Raw genomic sequence first — 18527 nt, forward strand, 5'->3', positions numbered from 1 at the left:
GGATTAAAACAAATTTATTGCCCCATTTTTCAATCATCAATCACTCATGTCTTATCTCAATATATTTTATCAATCAACTACGAATCTACTACACATTCATCAACCAGTTCCTCTGATCAGCTGTTTCTACAGTTATTAAGTTACAAAAATATAAGCTTGGTTAGAAAAATAATCACCGTCGGCAGCCTCCGAGTCTGAAACCAGGAACTGTCGTGTGTTTTAACTGTTTCAGATCATTAGTTACAACGATTTACGCTTTATATAGCGCTGCTGACCATTTTCTGTCCGTTTTCTTCCTCCCAGACAGCCGCTGGTTTCCGTTCATTTTAGAACAATAAATGCGCCAAGAGTGTTCAAAATGTTCACATCTGCAGACTGAATAATATTCACCGTGATGGAGTTACAACTTCACGCAAATTTGAAACCTGTAAAGGCTTTTCTTTCTGTTTTCATGTCCTCCTTTAGCTGAACTTTATCTGAAACCAATAACTGTCTGAAAGGTAGAAAATCAATCCACAAGCCTGCGGTGGGCTGAATGTGAGTGAAGTCGTGCAAAACATCAGCGCTGTCCTTGAACATAGTATCAGTAGAGATCAGAGAGGTCAATCAGACGTCGCATTGCACCCCACTGCAGCGGCTTGAACGGCACAAAGAAGACTTTTCCGACATATTAAGGTAAAATTCTGCCCAAAACTCAAAGTGCCAATAAATAAAGTAAACATATTCTAGTAATGCTGAAATAGTGGAAACTAGAAAATAATTCAAATTACCTTCATGGTTTTGTGATATTTTGGCAATTTTTTTTTTTCTGTCGCAGCTCAACTGGAGCATTTTTCCAGCTCAGTTCATGAACAGTCAGGAACGTGATGGCAGTACAAGCTGTTCAAATAAAAACTAATCATCTCAACACATTCACTTGTAAAATAAGATTCATTCTTTAATGACAACAGATCATACGAGAGTCAGAGCTCTTAGGATTTCAGAAGGATTCTCGATACCCGTGCTGATTTGTGGGAAAATATTTGATATTATAAAAACTATTTAGACTATTAAAATAATATACCTTTAATAAATCATTGAATTTTAATTGTAATCATAAATAAATGAAGTTTTTCAAATCTTTAAAAGTGCTTCCTCTGGTTCTTAAATTTTTTTTTTAATTGTTGGATTCCTTTCTATCATACATCTATAAATGAAATACAATGGAATAAATTATAAAAAAAAATAAAGTATGTTGTACTCAGACAACACAACTTCTGGGGTTGTGACAATGATGAGGCCTAAAAATGTGGGTTAACCAAATGGGGACGAGAAACCTTTTCTTTCTTCCAGAAAAAGGACCATTTAAAAATATTCTGATCTTTAAAATATTATTTTGATGTCCCTACAGTTCTGGACACGTGCTGCTTTAAAGGATCAAAATGATTTAAGTACCTTGATTTTTTTCTTTTCTTCTACCTAATTAAACTGTAAATCTGGATCTTCATTAAAACACAGTGATAAACAATCAGCACATATAGTACACGTACACATTCTTTCCATTTAAGTGCAGACGTTCATTTACTTTTTAGGAGTAAATGAATTGTCTTTCAAATCCTGCTCACAAACAAACAGGAGTGGGAACAAACTCTAAACAGAATAACAAACATCAGTCAAGTGCAAAACAATGTCGCTCTGTGATGACGTCACCGTCCGACTGGTCAGTTTACTGGATATGAGTTTTGAATATCAGAGGTTCAAACCTGAGACGAGCAGCTTCACTGGTGGTCTGTTTAAATGTAACATTTTTCAACGAACTGTCCTGCATCCAAACAGAGCGAGAGTTCATTTCTGATTTCCAAGCAAACAAAAGTTAAGAATGAGTTATTTGCATACAGTTACGCTTCCAGGAACATGTGGTAACAAGAGAAATGAGCCTTTTTTTCCCCCGTTTCTTGACCTGCAGCTTTTTTGATCTGGTGGTTTTGGTTAATTCTGGTTTGGATTCTGAAGACAGATCGAACCACAGCTCAAACAGTCCCTTTAGCAATGCTGTTGTTTCCAAAAGAAGCAGTGAAACGTCATCAACGGAATTAAAGTCAATCCTCTGAAGCAGTCTGTTGTCCAGCGGCTTATAGATGAATCAAAAGTGTTTTTTAAATTTTTTTTATCTGTGCTCAGTTTGATCCAGCTGTGCTAAACTTCACCTGTGTCTCCTGCAGATGTTCTGGGATCAGTGAAAAGTGATCGCAGCGCTCACAACACTTTGTAAAATGAAAAAAAATGAAAAACTAGTGCTTCAAACTGAGATCCAGTGTAAGATGTTTTCTTACAAAGCCGACAGTTCATGTTTCTGTCAGTTTCTGTCCTGAAAACCAAAAAGTGAATTTTTTTTTATAAAACTGTAGCTACGACTCCTCTGTGGAGTTTTAATACGCGCCAGCAATGTAAGCAGCATTTAATGTTAATATTTTCAGCAGTGTATTATTCCATAATGTACTAACGAAAAAGTGATTTACTTTGTTGGTTTCACCGTGTTAAAATGCAGTGAAACTTAACAACGAGCAATGCTCCCTTGTTTTGTCCAATGGCAATAAAGATACTCACTTTAAAACCTTTAAGTTCCCTTTACGGAGTGTTAGAAAAATATTGACCTTATTATTTTTAGTCCGTGACTGTTTCAGACTTTGTCGGAGACGGAGTTTTCCCTTCTTTCCAGGAGTTTCCATCGACAGCAAATGAAACCAGGAGAATATACAACATTACAACATCTCACGGGGTCATTATTGGATACTCTAATTGCACTGTCGTTACTATTACTATTGAAGACCATCAAATTGTTTTGATGAAAATGGCAGCAACAAATTGGAAGCGAAAACCTCCAGTGTTACATTCACATCACCGTTTTGAAAACGGTAATGTGGTTTTCAGACATGTCCAGAAGAGGGCGATGTGTTACTTTCCTATAAAAAAAACAAAAACGGACCTAATCTGTTGCGTAACATACCGACAGGACCAACGTTGATCGAGGTGTCAGATATGCGACTTCGTCGGACGGCGAAGGGTTAACGCTCTCCTCGTCCTCGGCCGTGTGTCTGTGCAGCTTCCCGACGGCCACCAGCAGAAAAACGGTGATTTGATCGCTGCCGTCTCCACTTTCTGAGACTGAACAGTCACTTCCTGTCTTCACCTATGTAGTTGACTCCTGCTGGATGTAGATGGAACAGGCCTGCAGCAGAGACACACGGACGCGTTTAAAAACGGGTGACGGGGCTGGGTCAACTCGTAAACTGGTTTCACAGTTAATGAGTGAATCAGTAAATGATTACGTGGATGAACAGATTAATAAATAACTAAAACAACTGATGAAAACATGACTGGATCTAGCAGTGCAACAAAAAAAACCAATGAACAGTCATTTTTGGAGAACACCAGACTTCTGTGAATCTTTCAAAGGATTTTCTTTTAACACTTGGAAGTCAGTTTAGTAAATCTTTATTGCAGCTGCGTTCACACACACACACACACACCATGAAAAGTAAATGTAAAACAGATCAAGAACATTCCCTGTGGACCAAGAACTTTCGGAGGAAATATAACGCATTAAACAGCAAATTTATTTAGTTCTGGTAACATAATAGATCTTTAAAAAGTTCAAACGTTTTATGGGTGAAGTTCCCAGCACTGACTAAATGCCCAAACATGAAATAAAACTTGTGTGTCACTTCATAAACAAAACAATAAAATGCTCGATTACTGGTATTAGGACGAGGTTTGGACATCTATTGTCGTTCGCAACTTTTGTTTATTGTGTGTTGTCTATTGTTAGCAAGTTTTCCCAATATTCACGCTGCTTCAGATGCGGTGGGGACGCAAATGGCAACGGTCTAAGAGTGCTCCGAAGAATGAACGAAAGGAAATGAGAAACAAATAATTGTACAAGCGATTGCACAGGAGATTAATGAAAAATGTAAGAACTTCATGAGGTGCGACACTTTAACTCTTCACCCTGTGTACATGTGGTCGTGCGTAGGCGTGTGCGGTGCGGTCCCACCTTTAGTGTTGTGAACATCAGTCCCAGCTCTCCGTGCTGAATGTTGGGATCCATCAGATCTTCGATCAGGCTGACTTCGGCTCCGAGGTTCCTGATCCTGGAGAGCAAAGCAGCAAAGATGCAACGTGAACATTCGCCAGCGTGCAGCTTCCGCTCATCACTGTTTGAGACAAACTGGGCGTCACAGTCCAGAATCTCCTCAGTTAAAGAGTCATTAACGTCATTAATTCATGAGAGACATAAAGTCTATAATTTGCCCTCAACCTCTAAAAATTGGACACAAACATTTGACTGACGTTAAAAACAATTTAAGCAAAAACACAAGGATTTGATACGAACGGCAGAAAGTGGAAAACAATTAGACATCTACTTCTACTTGCACGTGTAGTATGAATGTGATCACACACCTGGCTCTGAGCACTACGTAGAGGAAGAGCGGGAACAGGTCGTCCATGCACCACAGGAAATCACAATGCAGCATGGGCTTGACCTCCAGGGTCAGCTCCTCAAACGTCTTCTGGATGACCATGAGTTTTTCTGATGGAGTGAAGGTGGTGCTGCGTGCCAGGGAAGATCAACTTTAATATTCAAATAATAATCAACATCATAATGTGCAAATGTAAAATTTCATTCATGTTTTGTTTTTTTTAACTCGTGCATTGTGTGTGGCTATTAATAGTCAAATATTATCGTTATAGCTTTCTTTATTCAAGTTTTAATAAGTCCACCATCAAGAACCACAAAATCCTTCAAAATCATGGTTCAGTTGAACAAAACCAGACCGGCTTTAACGAAAATGATGCAGCGTTTGCTGCTCGGGGCCTCTTGAACAAAACAATAACAAAATGCAGAGACACTGCCGATAAAAAAAATTAAATAAAAAAACAATCGATCTTCAGCGTCGCAGTCAGCTTGTTCTGTGTGTTTTATGTCCTTCAGTGCCAACGGTACACGTAATAAATGCAGTTTATTTGCTGTGTTGGAAGCGAGATTCTGTGAATTAGGAGGGCAGCTTTGCGCCGTGGAAATCCAGTTGCTCGCTATAGTTAAGACTTCCCCAAGTAGCAGGTGCATATCAGAGGTTAGAACAAGTAGAAGGAGAAAAGACGGTATGAGGCCATTGAAGAGGCGACAAACGTGATTGGAGGCATTTAGGATAATGTCAGTAAACAACACAACAAAATGCGTAACCTAGATGTAGTCATTTTTGGACATTTTAGTGTAAAGACATCACATATGATACAAAGAACGCCACAAAGGAACCAGACGTATGAATGTGGGTATGAGCTGAACTCCATCAGACGAACGAGACCTCCACGTGTCTTTGCGAGTATACCGTTTGTTTATCACACTGTTTGAATACTGCATCCCATCATGTCTAGCTGATTGACATCACTAATTATGTCTCTGTATATGTTACCAGGTCACGCAGCAACTACCTGATTTGTTGGAGTGTCTCTACAGCGGAAACAAAACAGGCATCTTTACTGCTGGACACAATCTGTGGTGAATGGAAAGAGAACCCGTTAGAGAGGACTGAACATTCAAGCTGCAACTGTTAATGAATCGTCTTCAATGAAAATGATCAACAGATGGACTGACAGTATCTGACCTGCTTTTTCTCCCCGAGAATTGACATCCACAGCGGCCAGAACTTCCTACAAGAGGAAAACATTGTAACTGCTACAACACAAAATACAAAACAAGTGAAGGTGGTTACACAAATTAATAATATGTTATTTGATTAAAAAAGTAAATCATCTGCAGGCCGTGTGTGTGTGTGTGTGTGTGTGTGTGTGTGTGTGTGTGTGTGTGTGTGTGTGTGTGTGTGTGTGTGTGTGTGTGTGTGTGTGTGTGTGTGTGTGTGTATGTGCGCGCGCGCTCACTCCTGAACTCCCAGAAAGCTGAGCAGTGATTGGTCAGGCTGCTTGTTCAGTCGGAGGATGCGCTCCCAGTACTGCGCCTCCTCCTGCTCCCCCTGCAGACAGTACAGAGTGAAGAGAGGAGGATAGAGTCGAGGGAGCAGCAGCGGGAGGAGCAGAGAGGAGCAGCTCACCACCATAACACTAATGGAGAACGAGGTGGAGGAGGACAGAAAGATGGATAAAGGTTCTACATTTAATAAAACATGTTTATTTTAATATTTGTGAGTATGGTGAGTATTGACACTCACCATTGCGCTGCTGTGTTACAGTTGTGTCTGCTTTTGGATGGACAGGCAGGGGGTTCGGGGAGGATGCCGCCATCATCTGGTAACCCTGGAAACAGAAACCTGTAGACCAGATACACATACATATCTATATTTAATAGTATACAATTTTTTTCATTGTAGTTTTTATTTCCTACCGGTGTTTTGATGCCTCAGGTGTCTAAATTGTGACAATATTCAACAAATTAAGTGAAATAATAATAATAATAATAATAATAATAATAATAATAATAATAATAATATCTCATGCAGAATACATTAAAAAAATAAAATAATAAATAAATGTAAAACTCTGCGATACTCTCCATGGTGGCAATGAGCTCCAACTGTAAGTGTTTCATTTACATGTATGAAGCCTGATTTTGTTTTTCCAGCACACTTTAATAGCACTTTTAAAGCCGTAGCAGCAGCAGCAAAAAGCTACTACTATAGAGGAAAGTTATAGTAATAGTCATCTTCATCTCCCACCAGCCTTCCTAAGCAGACATCATATATGACAACACTACAATGTCTGTAACACCTGCGCCACGCGAGTTTCTCCAGAATTGGACTGTATATACGGACCATGCTGAAAACAGGGTCAACCCGAAGGCCTTTCAGTGAAAATGTGACCAAAGACAGAGATGTCAGAAATGGATCTACCTGACGACGCTGTAGAAATGTGTGAGGTAGGCCTGGACCTCTTGGACAGCCTGCCTGAGCAGCCTGCGGTTCGACCCCACGCCGACGTACGTCATCCTGTAGGCCGTCACCAACGTCTCCACCAGCCAGCCCAGAGGGTGGTGGGGGCTCTCGCACGCCTGACGTGGCCACAAAACATACAAGCACAAGTACTTCAGTATTACAGCAACAAAATCAAAACAGAAACAAACAGATGTTTTTTCTGATTTAGTCTGAGACAAAAGCAGTGGCTTCACTTATAAGGGACTTCTGACAGCAGCCACTTACACAAGATCCGACTTCACCTCTTCTCATTAACCAACACCTGGTAGAATTTCTACTTGCATATGAATTTAGCCAGTTTAGAAAGTCCTCTTAGACGTGTTGATTCAAATGTTTGATCAATATTGAGGATGAACAGTAGTTTGTTTTGCTCTAAATCTGTATATATTCAACAGAGAGGTGTTTGTTATTTAGTCACACACACACACACACACTGTTGTCTTTCTGTAGTTGTGAGGACACTCATTGACATAATGCATTCTGGAGCCCCTCATCTTAATCAAAACCATCACAACTAAGTGTCCGACCCCAAAGTTATTGTAACCTTAACTTCAAACTAATTCTAACCTGAACCCTAAAACCAAGTCTTAACCCTCAAATTGCACTTTAGAGTTGTGAGGACCAGCCTAAATGTCCGAACAAAGTTCGTTTGTCATCATAAATATGATTTAAGGCATGTACACACACACACACACACACACACACACAGAACTCTTCTCTCACAGTCACTGGTACCTTGGTGAGGTATCTTCGTATGTTGTCATAGTTCGCCGTGGTGACTGCTTTTCCAAACTGAGGGATTAACTCCAAACACTCCAGCGCTTTGCTCTGAGACCTGCTGAGGTCTGGGCTGCACACGCACACGCACACGCACAAACACATTATATATTAAAGACAGGATTAGTGCCTACACAGAGTCCAGAAACAATATTTGGAGCGTTAAATATTTGTTCTACACCTTTTTGACCTATTTGTGTAAACTTGTTCAACTCAAATATGAGACTTAGATGCAGTGCCCATTATTTGATTTCAAAGTCAATTAACAGAAGCAGAGAATTAACAGAAGCAGAGAGCTTGAAGGACAAAGCGGTCCGGACTGTATGTGCGTCTACCTCTGTCGTCGTGCAGTCGCTATGGTAACAGCGATGTTCTCCCAGGCCGTGGTCCTCTCGCCTCTCCCGGCAGCATCACAGCCCAGTCGACTCCAATACTCATCGAACACACAGATCCACCTCTGACCTGCAGGCACCACATACTGACCCAACCTGCTGTACACGCACACGAGCACAAAATGATCACTCCATCAGACCAAATCTATCTTAAGACTTGAACATTACATCAGCCAGGCAGTACTCCTCGCAGTAGATTAGCCCACATAGGAATACATGAAGGTTCATGCACATCAAATATCAAAAGAACTCCTTCCGAAATGCCTGCTCAGTGCATTCACATCGTATTTACATAAAAGATCAGCTGAGGATATAAATAATACTCACTGCAGACTGTTTCTCTCTTTGTTTTCAGCTTCATTGAAGCCTGGTTTGGTGTACGTCCCGACCACCTTCAGACCCGTGTTCCACTCGCCACTGAACTGGCCGTCCAGACAATCACCGTTAGCCAAGGACAAAACACCCTGAGGAAGAATGGAGGAGGATGTGTAGGATATTAAAATTCAGTGTGTTGAATTTTTTTTATTTTTTTTGGTGACTAAATGCAAAAAAACCCCAATTACAGCTGTGATAGAGTGAAGAGTACAACAGAGAAAGAGCCCACAGATAAAAGGACACAGAGATGCCGTCTACCTTCCCGCTGACAGTCCAGTCGTCAGAAAACTCTCCATGAAAAAATGTGTCATCCTCTGAGACCAGCAGACCTGGACCCTGACAGAAAATACACACAGCAGCAAACACATTACAGATGCACAAGATTTTGTTGATAGATTACATCGATTTTTTTTTTTTTCATCGTGATTCTTTCACAAAAAGAAGTTGGGATTTCCACACGGGGCTTCTGTTAGTGTGTAACAGGTGTGTTTAGGATATAACATTGTATAAACCCGTCAGAGTTTCACTTCCCATTCGCTCCTGTTATAAGATCAACGCGCCCATCAGTGCAAATGCGGATACAAGTATATTTGCTATTTAAACAACATGGAAGTTGAACATGAAAATGACAACTGAAACTAGAAAAGACACCTGCGTTGGACATCGTTCCGCTTTGCGTGACGCGTAAGATACAACCCATCGTTTTAGTTGGATTCTGACACAAATCCTCATCAAGTACACACTGCAAATATATAATTACATATACAGATCATTTGAATAACTCCTCATCAACAAAACAACACTTCGTCAGACAGTTGCACAGTTGAGTCTCTGTCCATCCAAACATTCATATGTACTCGGTAAATAAACACTTCACTTACCGTCATCTTGTTCTCTCTGAAAGTCCCTTCATAGTAAAGGCCGTACTGGGTGACGACCACAGCGCTGCCGTGCCGCTGGTCCTCCAGCCACAGTCCCATGTACTTCTCACCTCTAAGACAAATGAAATGAGATCAGGGACGTAACGACAGCAGTGAGGTCAGAAAAACATATCATATTAGAAATGATTGTAAATGAGGTTCCATTGAAGTTATATATATATTCATAACTACATTCATATAAAGGAACTTCTTGAATAATTTTTTAAACAAAAATTTTTTTTATGATGCGTATCGTGCTGACGATATGATTGTCAAGTCGTTGTTTTTTCTCTGAGGAGCTGACATTCTCAAGTTAATTGACATGATAACAGGAAAAATTCAATTGCTTCTGGATTTTCAAAACCTGTTATCACATAAATTTGATCCATGTTTTGCATTCACAATCATTTTCCTCTTAATTTTTTGTCCTGATGCTGCAAGATGATGTAGGATGCTGTAATTTTTCAGGCTTGTCTCAAAAATTGGCTGAAACGAGAGGCCTTAAAGGAAACCTGTTTTCTTTCTCGTCTGAGGAAGTCTGTTCCACAACTAATAAATCTGGACTTTTAACTTTTAAATGCCGTCTAAAGAGGAAGCTTTCTTGGGTTGAGGCCGAGCTGTTATTCAGACCTGGTGATGTCATCGTAGACTCCGTATCCTGTCTTCCTGTCATGAACCCAGTGGCCAATGAAAACGCTGGAGGAATTCCTGGCCAGTTTGCCAGAGCTCAGCATGCCGTAACCGTGCCGCTGCCCGTCACAGAAACAGCCCTCGTACACCTCGCCACTGGCATACCTGAGTACGACCCGCACACACAGGAAATGCAAACACACAGACAGTGGCCCGCTACGTTAATGTGTAGAGCAAAGCACTAAAACTGCCAGAGCTGTGGGTCCAATACTCAAATTAGTGACTGGAAACGTAATACCCAAGTCATTGCTTAATCAGAGGTAATGATTTTAAGACCGAATATTGCTTTTAAATTTGTGACTTTGTGCCAAGTACTGCTACTTAACATGTCAGGCGTCAGAGATGTCAAATATCAATGTGATACCAATAGGACTTTGGTGAAAAGGACACGACCTCCTTATGAATATGTAAAATTGATGTACAAGTCATTTATCCAACGTTCTCTAACTTGCAAAAAAGTCAGTAGAAGACGGTGTACTGACTTGTACTTTCCAAAACCACTGATCTTTCCCTCCTTCCATTGTCCATAGTAGCTGTCTGGTTTATTGAGCGCTTTGTTAGGTAGGACACACTCTCCATAACTGAAAAGAAAGAAAAAAGACAGCAAGGTTGAGACAACCGTTTCATTACACAGGTGTGGTAAAAGATTTCAGATTCAGGAAACTTGATGTTTAAAACATTACAGGAGTGAAGATTTTATTTCTCTTCAGCAAATATTTAAATATGTCATCTTCTGATAAAAATCACAGGTTCTCTAAAGGAAACAGAGATGTTTCATATTGGAAATGGACAACATCGCACAGTAACCAGCCCTTCATACAGCAGCTTAATGTACTCACCCATCCTCCAGTCCATTCTTTAAGTTCCCGTTGTACATCCGTCCATCCGGCCACTTCATGATTCCTCTGCCAAGGAAAATATATAATACTATTTAACCAGTTCTATATAGTTTCTCTAAAAATGTCACACAAACGAGGTCTGGACACAATAATGCTGGAAATTGTCTGTTCACCATCCATGCTGACCTGACTTATTGCTCTCCTTTACTTTCATTGCTCTTTTAATGAAGTTGCACAGTGACCATGTTTGCCCCACAAATGTCAACTGATTTTGAGATTTGAGGGCTGAAATAAAATCACTGTAAAATCCCTGACTCCGCCAGTGGTTCTGCATGTTTTAACTAATTAGTACTTATGTACTCATTGTAATGTTTTGCTGCATGGTGCACTCAAGAAAACTACAATATCCAAAAGTTTAAAGGTTTATTGTGTATGATCCAGGCGGATCTATGGGCAGAAATGGAATAAACATAATTTAATTTTCATTAGAGTATAATCACCTGAAACCAAGATTCGTTGTGTTAAGGACCTTAGAATGAAACCTGCTTATATATAAAGAGCAGGTCCTCCTACAGAGAACACAACATTTTGCACTGCCATGTTTCTACAGTAGCCCAGAAAAGACAAACCAAACATTTAACGTTTGAAGCGAGGTGCGAGGGGAATGGATTTCAGTTAACTGCAATCTGCCACCTCACCACTAGAGGCCACTAAATCCTACAAATTGCTTCTCTGTAGTGAAAGGCAAAGATCAATGCTATGAACGCACTCTGACACAAGTAATACTCAAGACTCACTCAAGCTGAAGTGATGGAGATCTGCGATAGGCTCACGTGCACACAAGAAATAAACAAACACGCTCTCTTACCTGCCATGAACCCGTCCTGCCAGCCAGCCCCCGGTGTACTGAGCGTCTTTGAATCGTTCATCTCCGGTGAATGTGTAGGAGGCCTTGCGAGATATTGCCGTCACCCCAGGCGATGACCCCTGACCTCCACCGCCCAGCACCTGATCCACTGCCTGGTTGAGCGATCGCAGCCACTTGTTCTGCGGAGAGAGAAGTGCAGAAAACAGGAGTACATATTTAAAGAAAGAAGGGCCGCGGGAGTCTATGTTAAACAATCCTAAAACCAAACAAACAAAAACAAAAAGGGAATAAACTATGAATGTACCTTTTCCTGTGGTGTTGAGGCCACCAGGGTGAAACTCTCTTCTGGACATGTTATTTTGATGGCATACCTGAAAATTTGCAATACAAGGACAATAAGTAACTTCTTAACATCTTGTTAAAAAAAATAACCATTTTAACGAGAAAGTGTTTTACAAGATGTGAAAAGGCACAAGAAACAACAAAAACAAAAACAAGTCAACACTAATATGTGCTTCTGGGGTAATTGGCTGAAGTGTTTTTATAGCATGATTTAAAGAGTTGCGTGTTTAGCTTAAATGAAAGGTGTATTGTTTGTTGACCAACCTCAGCTCCATCCATGGCCAATAACATAATGTGATTTTCTGAGAGGTAAATTGAAGATACAAGATTTAAAAAGATCCCTTCAGGCATCACACTGTGTTTACATTTGTGTTGGGGTTATAGCATTACATAACTGTATTTATCTGTGTATGTGCCATGTCTTATGTTCATTATTCATGATCATAAAGACTGATGGCTCACTGATTCTACAGACCCATTAATGACATTTTATTTGCATTATTCATGTTAGCTTTGATATTCAAAGACAGCAGACTCACAGTCCATTGCAGTCGTCAGTAACCGGTTTCACCCACAAACAAGTCAGAGGATAGACGTGATGTGTGGAGAACTGCAGAGGCACAAATCAACAAAAAGAGAGAGAGCAGCTTGTTTCCTCAATTTGTCTGCAATTCTCACATTACGTAACATCGCTCAATCAGTGATTACGAAACCTTTATCGTCAGAGAGTCCCAGATCCTCATGTGTACGTCTGTGTGTGTGTGTGTGTGTGTGTGTGTGTGTGTGTGTGTGTGTGTGTGTGTATGTGTGTGTGAGAAAGAGAGGCAGATGACCAATAGACTTAACACCAAACTGTGGTTTTCTATCCGGTAGTAAATTAGAGAAGTTGCCCAAAGCATCGTAGATCTAACTTCAGTTTTGTTGAGTTCATGTGATCAGAACATTTTTATGAATTAAATGTCACTGTACGTATTACAAAAGTGTGATTTATCAATAACCTCCTTCTCAAACTTTTGACCTTTACATCACTTCTAGTTAATTATTCAAAGTTAGTTAAATTAAACCAGAAAGTAATAAAACCAAACCTGGTGAATGGTTATGTTTGTATTACGGTTATTTCCCACAACATACATTCAATTGACTGATTCATATCAAGTGAGTTTAACATCACAGCAAGTCGATTTTCACTGTAAACTGAAATGAACTTGAACCAAGTTTCCCATTTTAAGAATTAAAACAACTATGTGATTTATTAATGATGCACAAAAGACGTGCAAAAAGTGAAATTATTTCAGTTTAGTTTAACGTGTCTGTTTATGCTGAACAAACTTAACCAGTGTATTAAGAAGGCAAACAAAATGCACAATCAACACCATATCAGAGTTGTATTTCACAACACATGCACCCTAAATCACAGAAAGAGAAGGGAAGAGGCAGAAGGAGAGGACAGGTTGCACTGCTATCTGCTCTCTATTATCACACCACACCACACCAAACACAAAGGAAGACAAAACCTAAATAGTTACAGCCACAATAGTCAACTGCACTATATCAAAAAAGGCCCAAAGTACCAATGGAGAGAAACACAGGACGAGGCAGCAGTAAATATTTCAACCTCCAAGAATGAACGAATCAGTGACCATAATGTCTTCTTGTTTGGAGAGTGATGTTATCTCATGGATTAGGAGTATTGGAAAGATAGAAAACAGCAGTGAGAGATGCATCCATTCACCATTGTCCTTAAAGGCTACAAGCTACTGCAACTATGACCTCATCTATTTTCACCACTAACTAATGTCGGAAACACTTCAAACCCAAATCCAAGCAGAGCAGCCAGTTTGGCAACGGCCAAAGTTCAGCTCAGAAAGAGTCAGCCATCAGGTCAACATGCATAAAATAAATGTTATCACAGGACATCTGCAATGCTAAAGTTTGTTATATCACAAAGACCAATATATCTGATTTATCTTACCCTAATTTATATAATTGGATAGGACAAAAAACACGAGTGAGTGCAATTCTTACGGTTTTATTACTAGTATTGTTACTATTATGGTTATTATTCTTTAGTCTTGGATAGGTGAACCTAACAACTGAAGAACTGGAAACTTGAATACATAACAAGCTCCAGACCTCTCAATGGCCAAAGAACAAAAACATAATCAGGTTTTGGGAGACTAGTATCTTTAACACATAAAAAGTCCTGATTCAACATTTATTTGCCTTAAAACCCCGTTTGAACCCGTCAGAGTGGAAGCATCAAACAGAGGGCACCTCTGCTGCTGCAGCTCAAGTTTAGTCTAAAGAGCTTGGTTGGGTGTAAAACTGGTAACGAATGCCAGATATACTTACAAAGCTTTGAGAGGGAATGGCACCCTGAGTGAATGAAAGACATAATGTACACATGTAAAAGTCATCTGAAAATAATGTGAAGAAATATCAGCATGTCAGAGATGCACAAACAGATCCAGTGGAAGGTTTGTCTGATGTGAACCAGACTGACAAAGATGCTGTGGTCGGTTTTTTTTTAATGTTCAAACAGTGTGTGTTGAGGTCCACTGTAAGATAAGTGAACTTTAAAAGCTATTAAAAAGGGTCCATCAAGCTCTCCTACCCCGGGCTGCAAGCAAATCTCATTTATGTACAAACCTAAGAATGTAAAAATTGCAGTGTCAATCGTGAGTTTATACCACTCACAAACAGAAAAAGACATTATTTCGGTTCATTTTGTGTCTGTATGTGTGTATGTATGTGTGTGTGTACCTGTGTGTGCACCAATGCGTCATTGAACAGTATGAACCAGTGATTGGAGAACCGCCCGGCGTTCTGCAGAGTCAGAGATCGGTTGCCGCTTTCACAGACCACACGACGCCGCGGGAGACGCAGAACCTCCTGAAGAACAAACACGAGCACATTTCCAAATTACAATTTGACAAACTGGGAAAATTTGGCCAAATGATAACTTACAGCACATGTTTAAAAACCTGCAAAATCACATGGTTCAAATTATTGCTTTTACAAATTCCCACCTTGAAACCTGCTGTAACGCTGTAGAAAAGGAGCGTATAGAGTTTGGTCCAAAAGTAATAAAATGTAATTTAATGGTCAAATGCACTTTTATCTGTATATCACTGCTGTCAGTTGCACCTCACCTTTTGTTGGGATACATGATTTCCAACTGAGCACTGACATGTGGTATTTGTACATATTTACTTGTTCTTCAGTTATTTTAATAATAATAGACTGATGACAAATACAAAACCACCCTGTACTGTTTTTTTACCCTGAAGTTGCACTTCCTGCCAAATAAAACTTGCAGATTTGAACCCCAGTGTTACCTCTCACCATTATCGCTGCTCTCTGGTAAATTAGAGGATTTTACTGCTGACGCTTGTTCATAATGGCAGAACAGGGTTACAGGAATGACACTCTCCAGGGAAAAAAAAAACCAACTCTCTTTTTGACTGAGCTCAGGTTGAAAACAGACAGCACACAGAGAGCCCTGCCAGGAATGCCATAAGTCCTGATTGGTAAAATAATTGTTACAAGCACAATTGCTGCTGTAGTTTAAGATCTTAGGTGAAGAGTATACCATCTAATGCATACCGTTTTTGGGGGAATGAAACAATTCTGAAGATTTTGTCAGAAAAATTGCAGGATTTAATAAGATAACACAGAGTTGTGCTCACAGTAGTTTTGCCGGAGTGGGTCTTCCAGAAGAGGAAGGTGGTTTCAGCCTCTTTCTTCCTTCTCAACAGGGACAAAGACAAGGTCTCATAGTGCCTGCAGCCCTGATGGAGGGTCTGATACTCTACGGTCAACTGGGGAGAGAAAGAGACACAGGGAGAGAGACAGTTTATCTAAACATACAAAAGAGTGGGGTTGGGCGACAACGTCTAGCCATTACAGTGACAACCAATGTATCTGAAGTTATTCATGGGGTATAGATAAGTAGGATGAAGGAGAAAGTGAAAAAGAAAGATGATCAAAAAAGCACAAAGAGAAGAGAAGAAGCATGCAGAGAGAAGAGTGTTTTGCTTTGTCCTCACCACATCATAGCAGGCCGCCAGTTTGAGTAAGAGTCGGCTGTACTGGTGGAGCTGCTCCAGAGGCCAGTACAACATTGAAACCAGATCCAGTTCACCACCAACAGACAGGTCTGATACACACAGCTGAGTGAGTGCTGTGTGCTGATGGCCTAAACACTCGCTAGACAGAAGAGAGAGACAACAGCACTTAATCAACATTTAAATATGTGTCTGTTGTGTGTTTCAGGCTTATAGTTTGTTAATGCACATGAGAAGTCTGTGTTTTCTGCTGGCCAAGGGAGACGAACAGTAATCCTCTGCTGAGCACGTAAACAAAATAGCTTACAGTGAGAGTTTCTGAAGGAACTGGAATCCACCCATTACTTGGAAGTCACCAACTGAAGAACAATACCTAGAAAAGCAGACAAAAATAGAGATTAAAATCTGAATTTTCCCTTTGATTCATACACTAGATGAAGTAAAATAATGTTAAGTGAACTAATCAGTCCTCAAAAAGAGAAGCGTGTACCTTTTTCTCACACCAGAGGTATTCTACGAACTGATAACATGTTGAAAGTCGTTTTTCCATCAGCCCTTTATTCCCTTTTTATCTGACATCAACAGAAACCTTTTAAGCTTTAGTTATCTTATCTAAAAGGTTGAACAACTATAGTGTACCAAAACACTATTTAAAAATGGCATTAGTTGATTTAATCTAAAAATGTTATTGTTGCGAGAAAAACAAAAGAATGTGTGTATTGTAGTTTCCGTTTCTAATTTAAGGAAAACACAGTGTGGGTTTTTGTGTGCCGATACAAAAGCCTTACTTTTTGAAAATATCCAGGAAATACTCTGTGTGCGTCAACAAGGGAAGGGAAGTGACATCACGGCCCTGCACATCGTTCAGGAAGTAGCTGAGTGACGTGGCGTGCCGACCGATCAGGGTGTGCAGGTGAACAAAGCTCTCGCAGATAGAGAAGAAGAGGTGAGTGCATGGCTCACCTAACACCGGACACACACTCTCTGTAGATGAGAGAACAAACACAGACAACGATACATACAAAATATATGATGATTTTCAGATCCCGCTTGTGTTAGTTCACAGATAATTTGTTGCATTTTTAAAAAAAAATTTTTTTGTGTTATTTATTTATTTTTTTGTTGTGTTATCAAGACGGGGGCAGTAGAGACCGTCCCACCTCTGTTACGCAGCGGAGTGAGGAGGAGCTTCTTGACGCTGCTCAGCCAGCAGTAGAACCATCTCTCCCTGGAGGCCAGCTCGTGGATAGCGGAGATAAAACCCATGACGTTGAGGTCTGCCAGCGCTGCACAGCTATGACCGCCACTGCACACACTGCTAATGTAATCCATCTACAAACACAAACAGTAACACAGAGGAAATACCACGGTGCTGTTCAGGTTTTGACAGACAGTTGGAGATTGGTGAGATGTTGGATGGAAGCTGCATCTCTGCACAAACAGGATTCAAAACCTACATCCTAATTTAAAAATGATATACACACAAATTAACATACTTTTCAACGATATATTAAAAAGATAAAACTCCTTTTATCATATGATTGTGTATGTTAGGTCTACTCTAACAATTCAAGCTTTTTTCTCTTTGGCATTTGGAAATGTCTGCCTGTGCATGTTTTCTGATGTCAGATTAATGCCATTACTACACATTTAACTTCATAAGCCTACTTTTTTTGTATCTTAACTAGACTGAATTCTGAGCAAGATGAGAAAATAAATACGCTGCAACCGGGCAAAGAGAAAAATGCTCCACCCACCATCTTCCTTACTGCCAGTACAGAGTTGTGTTTCTGACCTACATACCTCGATGCAGATCGGCAGCAGGGTGGGTCTGACTGTAAAACTCTCCGCCTTGGTAGGTGACCGCTGGCATGAGCTTTGACTCTGGTGTGAGCTCTCACTCTGCACTGACATCGGCTCTTGCTGCTGTCCGCAGTACAGCAGGACCGGCTGGACACAGTCTCCATCAGCCAGCAGGAGCGAGTGGCTCTGACCGGCCGACAAATCCCAAACGCGAAGATCATCAAAAAGCTACAGTGGTGCGCCAGGAGACAAAGACGGTGAAGTGTTAGGACATTTATATTGTATGTTATTGAGAAGATATCATCAACATCTCACTGACGTTGGAACAGTCACGTGTATCATTAATCACACATAACTTCATAATAAAGAATTTGGGAAATTAACTGAATGATTGTTTGACATTAGAAATAATTACAAAATGTGTGTAGATATTGAATGTAGAGATATATATTTGAGAATATGAATAAATGTCTGCCTGAAAGTGTGAAT

The 18527-nt window shown here is 40.2% G+C and overlaps 1 protein-coding gene across 2 annotated transcripts in view; it reads right to left on the minus strand.

Annotated features, from left to right (window-relative positions):
• als2a (alsin Rho guanine nucleotide exchange factor ALS2 a) overlaps positions 1-18527 on the minus strand; it is a 29074-nt gene continuing 10547 nt past the window's right edge. Inside the window, exons 14-40 of one of the 2 annotated variants that reach the window (XM_069154685.1) lie at positions 18039-18266; positions 17396-17567; positions 17024-17219; positions 16543-16608; positions 16218-16377; positions 15858-15989; positions 14932-15060; positions 14521-14544; positions 12708-12778; positions 12131-12197; positions 11827-12005; positions 10959-11024; positions 10602-10700; positions 10060-10224; positions 9391-9502; positions 8768-8845; positions 8462-8598; positions 8078-8233; positions 7701-7815; positions 6885-7042; positions 6207-6305; positions 5920-6099; positions 5646-5691; positions 5473-5534; positions 4441-4590; positions 4034-4130; positions 1-3208 (exon numbers count right to left, since the gene is read on the minus strand). In XM_069154685.1, coding sequence (XP_069010786.1) covers positions 3170-3208; positions 4034-4130; positions 4441-4590; positions 5473-5534; positions 5646-5691; positions 5920-6099; positions 6207-6305; positions 6885-7042; positions 7701-7815; positions 8078-8233; positions 8462-8598; positions 8768-8845; positions 9391-9502; positions 10060-10224; positions 10602-10700; positions 10959-11024; positions 11827-12005; positions 12131-12197; positions 12708-12778; positions 14521-14544; positions 14932-15060; positions 15858-15989; positions 16218-16377; positions 16543-16608; positions 17024-17219; positions 17396-17567; positions 18039-18266 — 3183 coding nt within the window. In that variant the 3' untranslated portion in view covers positions 1-3169. The remainder of the gene's footprint in view (positions 3209-4033; positions 4131-4440; positions 4591-5472; positions 5535-5645; positions 5692-5919; positions 6100-6206; positions 6306-6884; positions 7043-7700; positions 7816-8077; positions 8234-8461; positions 8599-8767; positions 8846-9390; positions 9503-10059; positions 10225-10601; positions 10701-10958; positions 11025-11826; positions 12006-12130; positions 12198-12707; positions 12779-14520; positions 14545-14931; positions 15061-15857; positions 15990-16217; positions 16378-16542; positions 16609-17023; positions 17220-17395; positions 17568-18038; positions 18267-18527) is intronic. The other variant, XM_069154686.1, reaches the window with a different exon arrangement.

This window comes from Embiotoca jacksoni, unplaced genomic scaffold (genome assembly GCF_022577435.1).
Source record: "Embiotoca jacksoni isolate LCO1_2020_lvr unplaced genomic scaffold, fEmbJac1.0.p SCAF_2, whole genome shotgun sequence".
Classification (NCBI taxonomy): Eukaryota; Metazoa; Chordata; class Actinopteri; family Embiotocidae; genus Embiotoca; species Embiotoca jacksoni.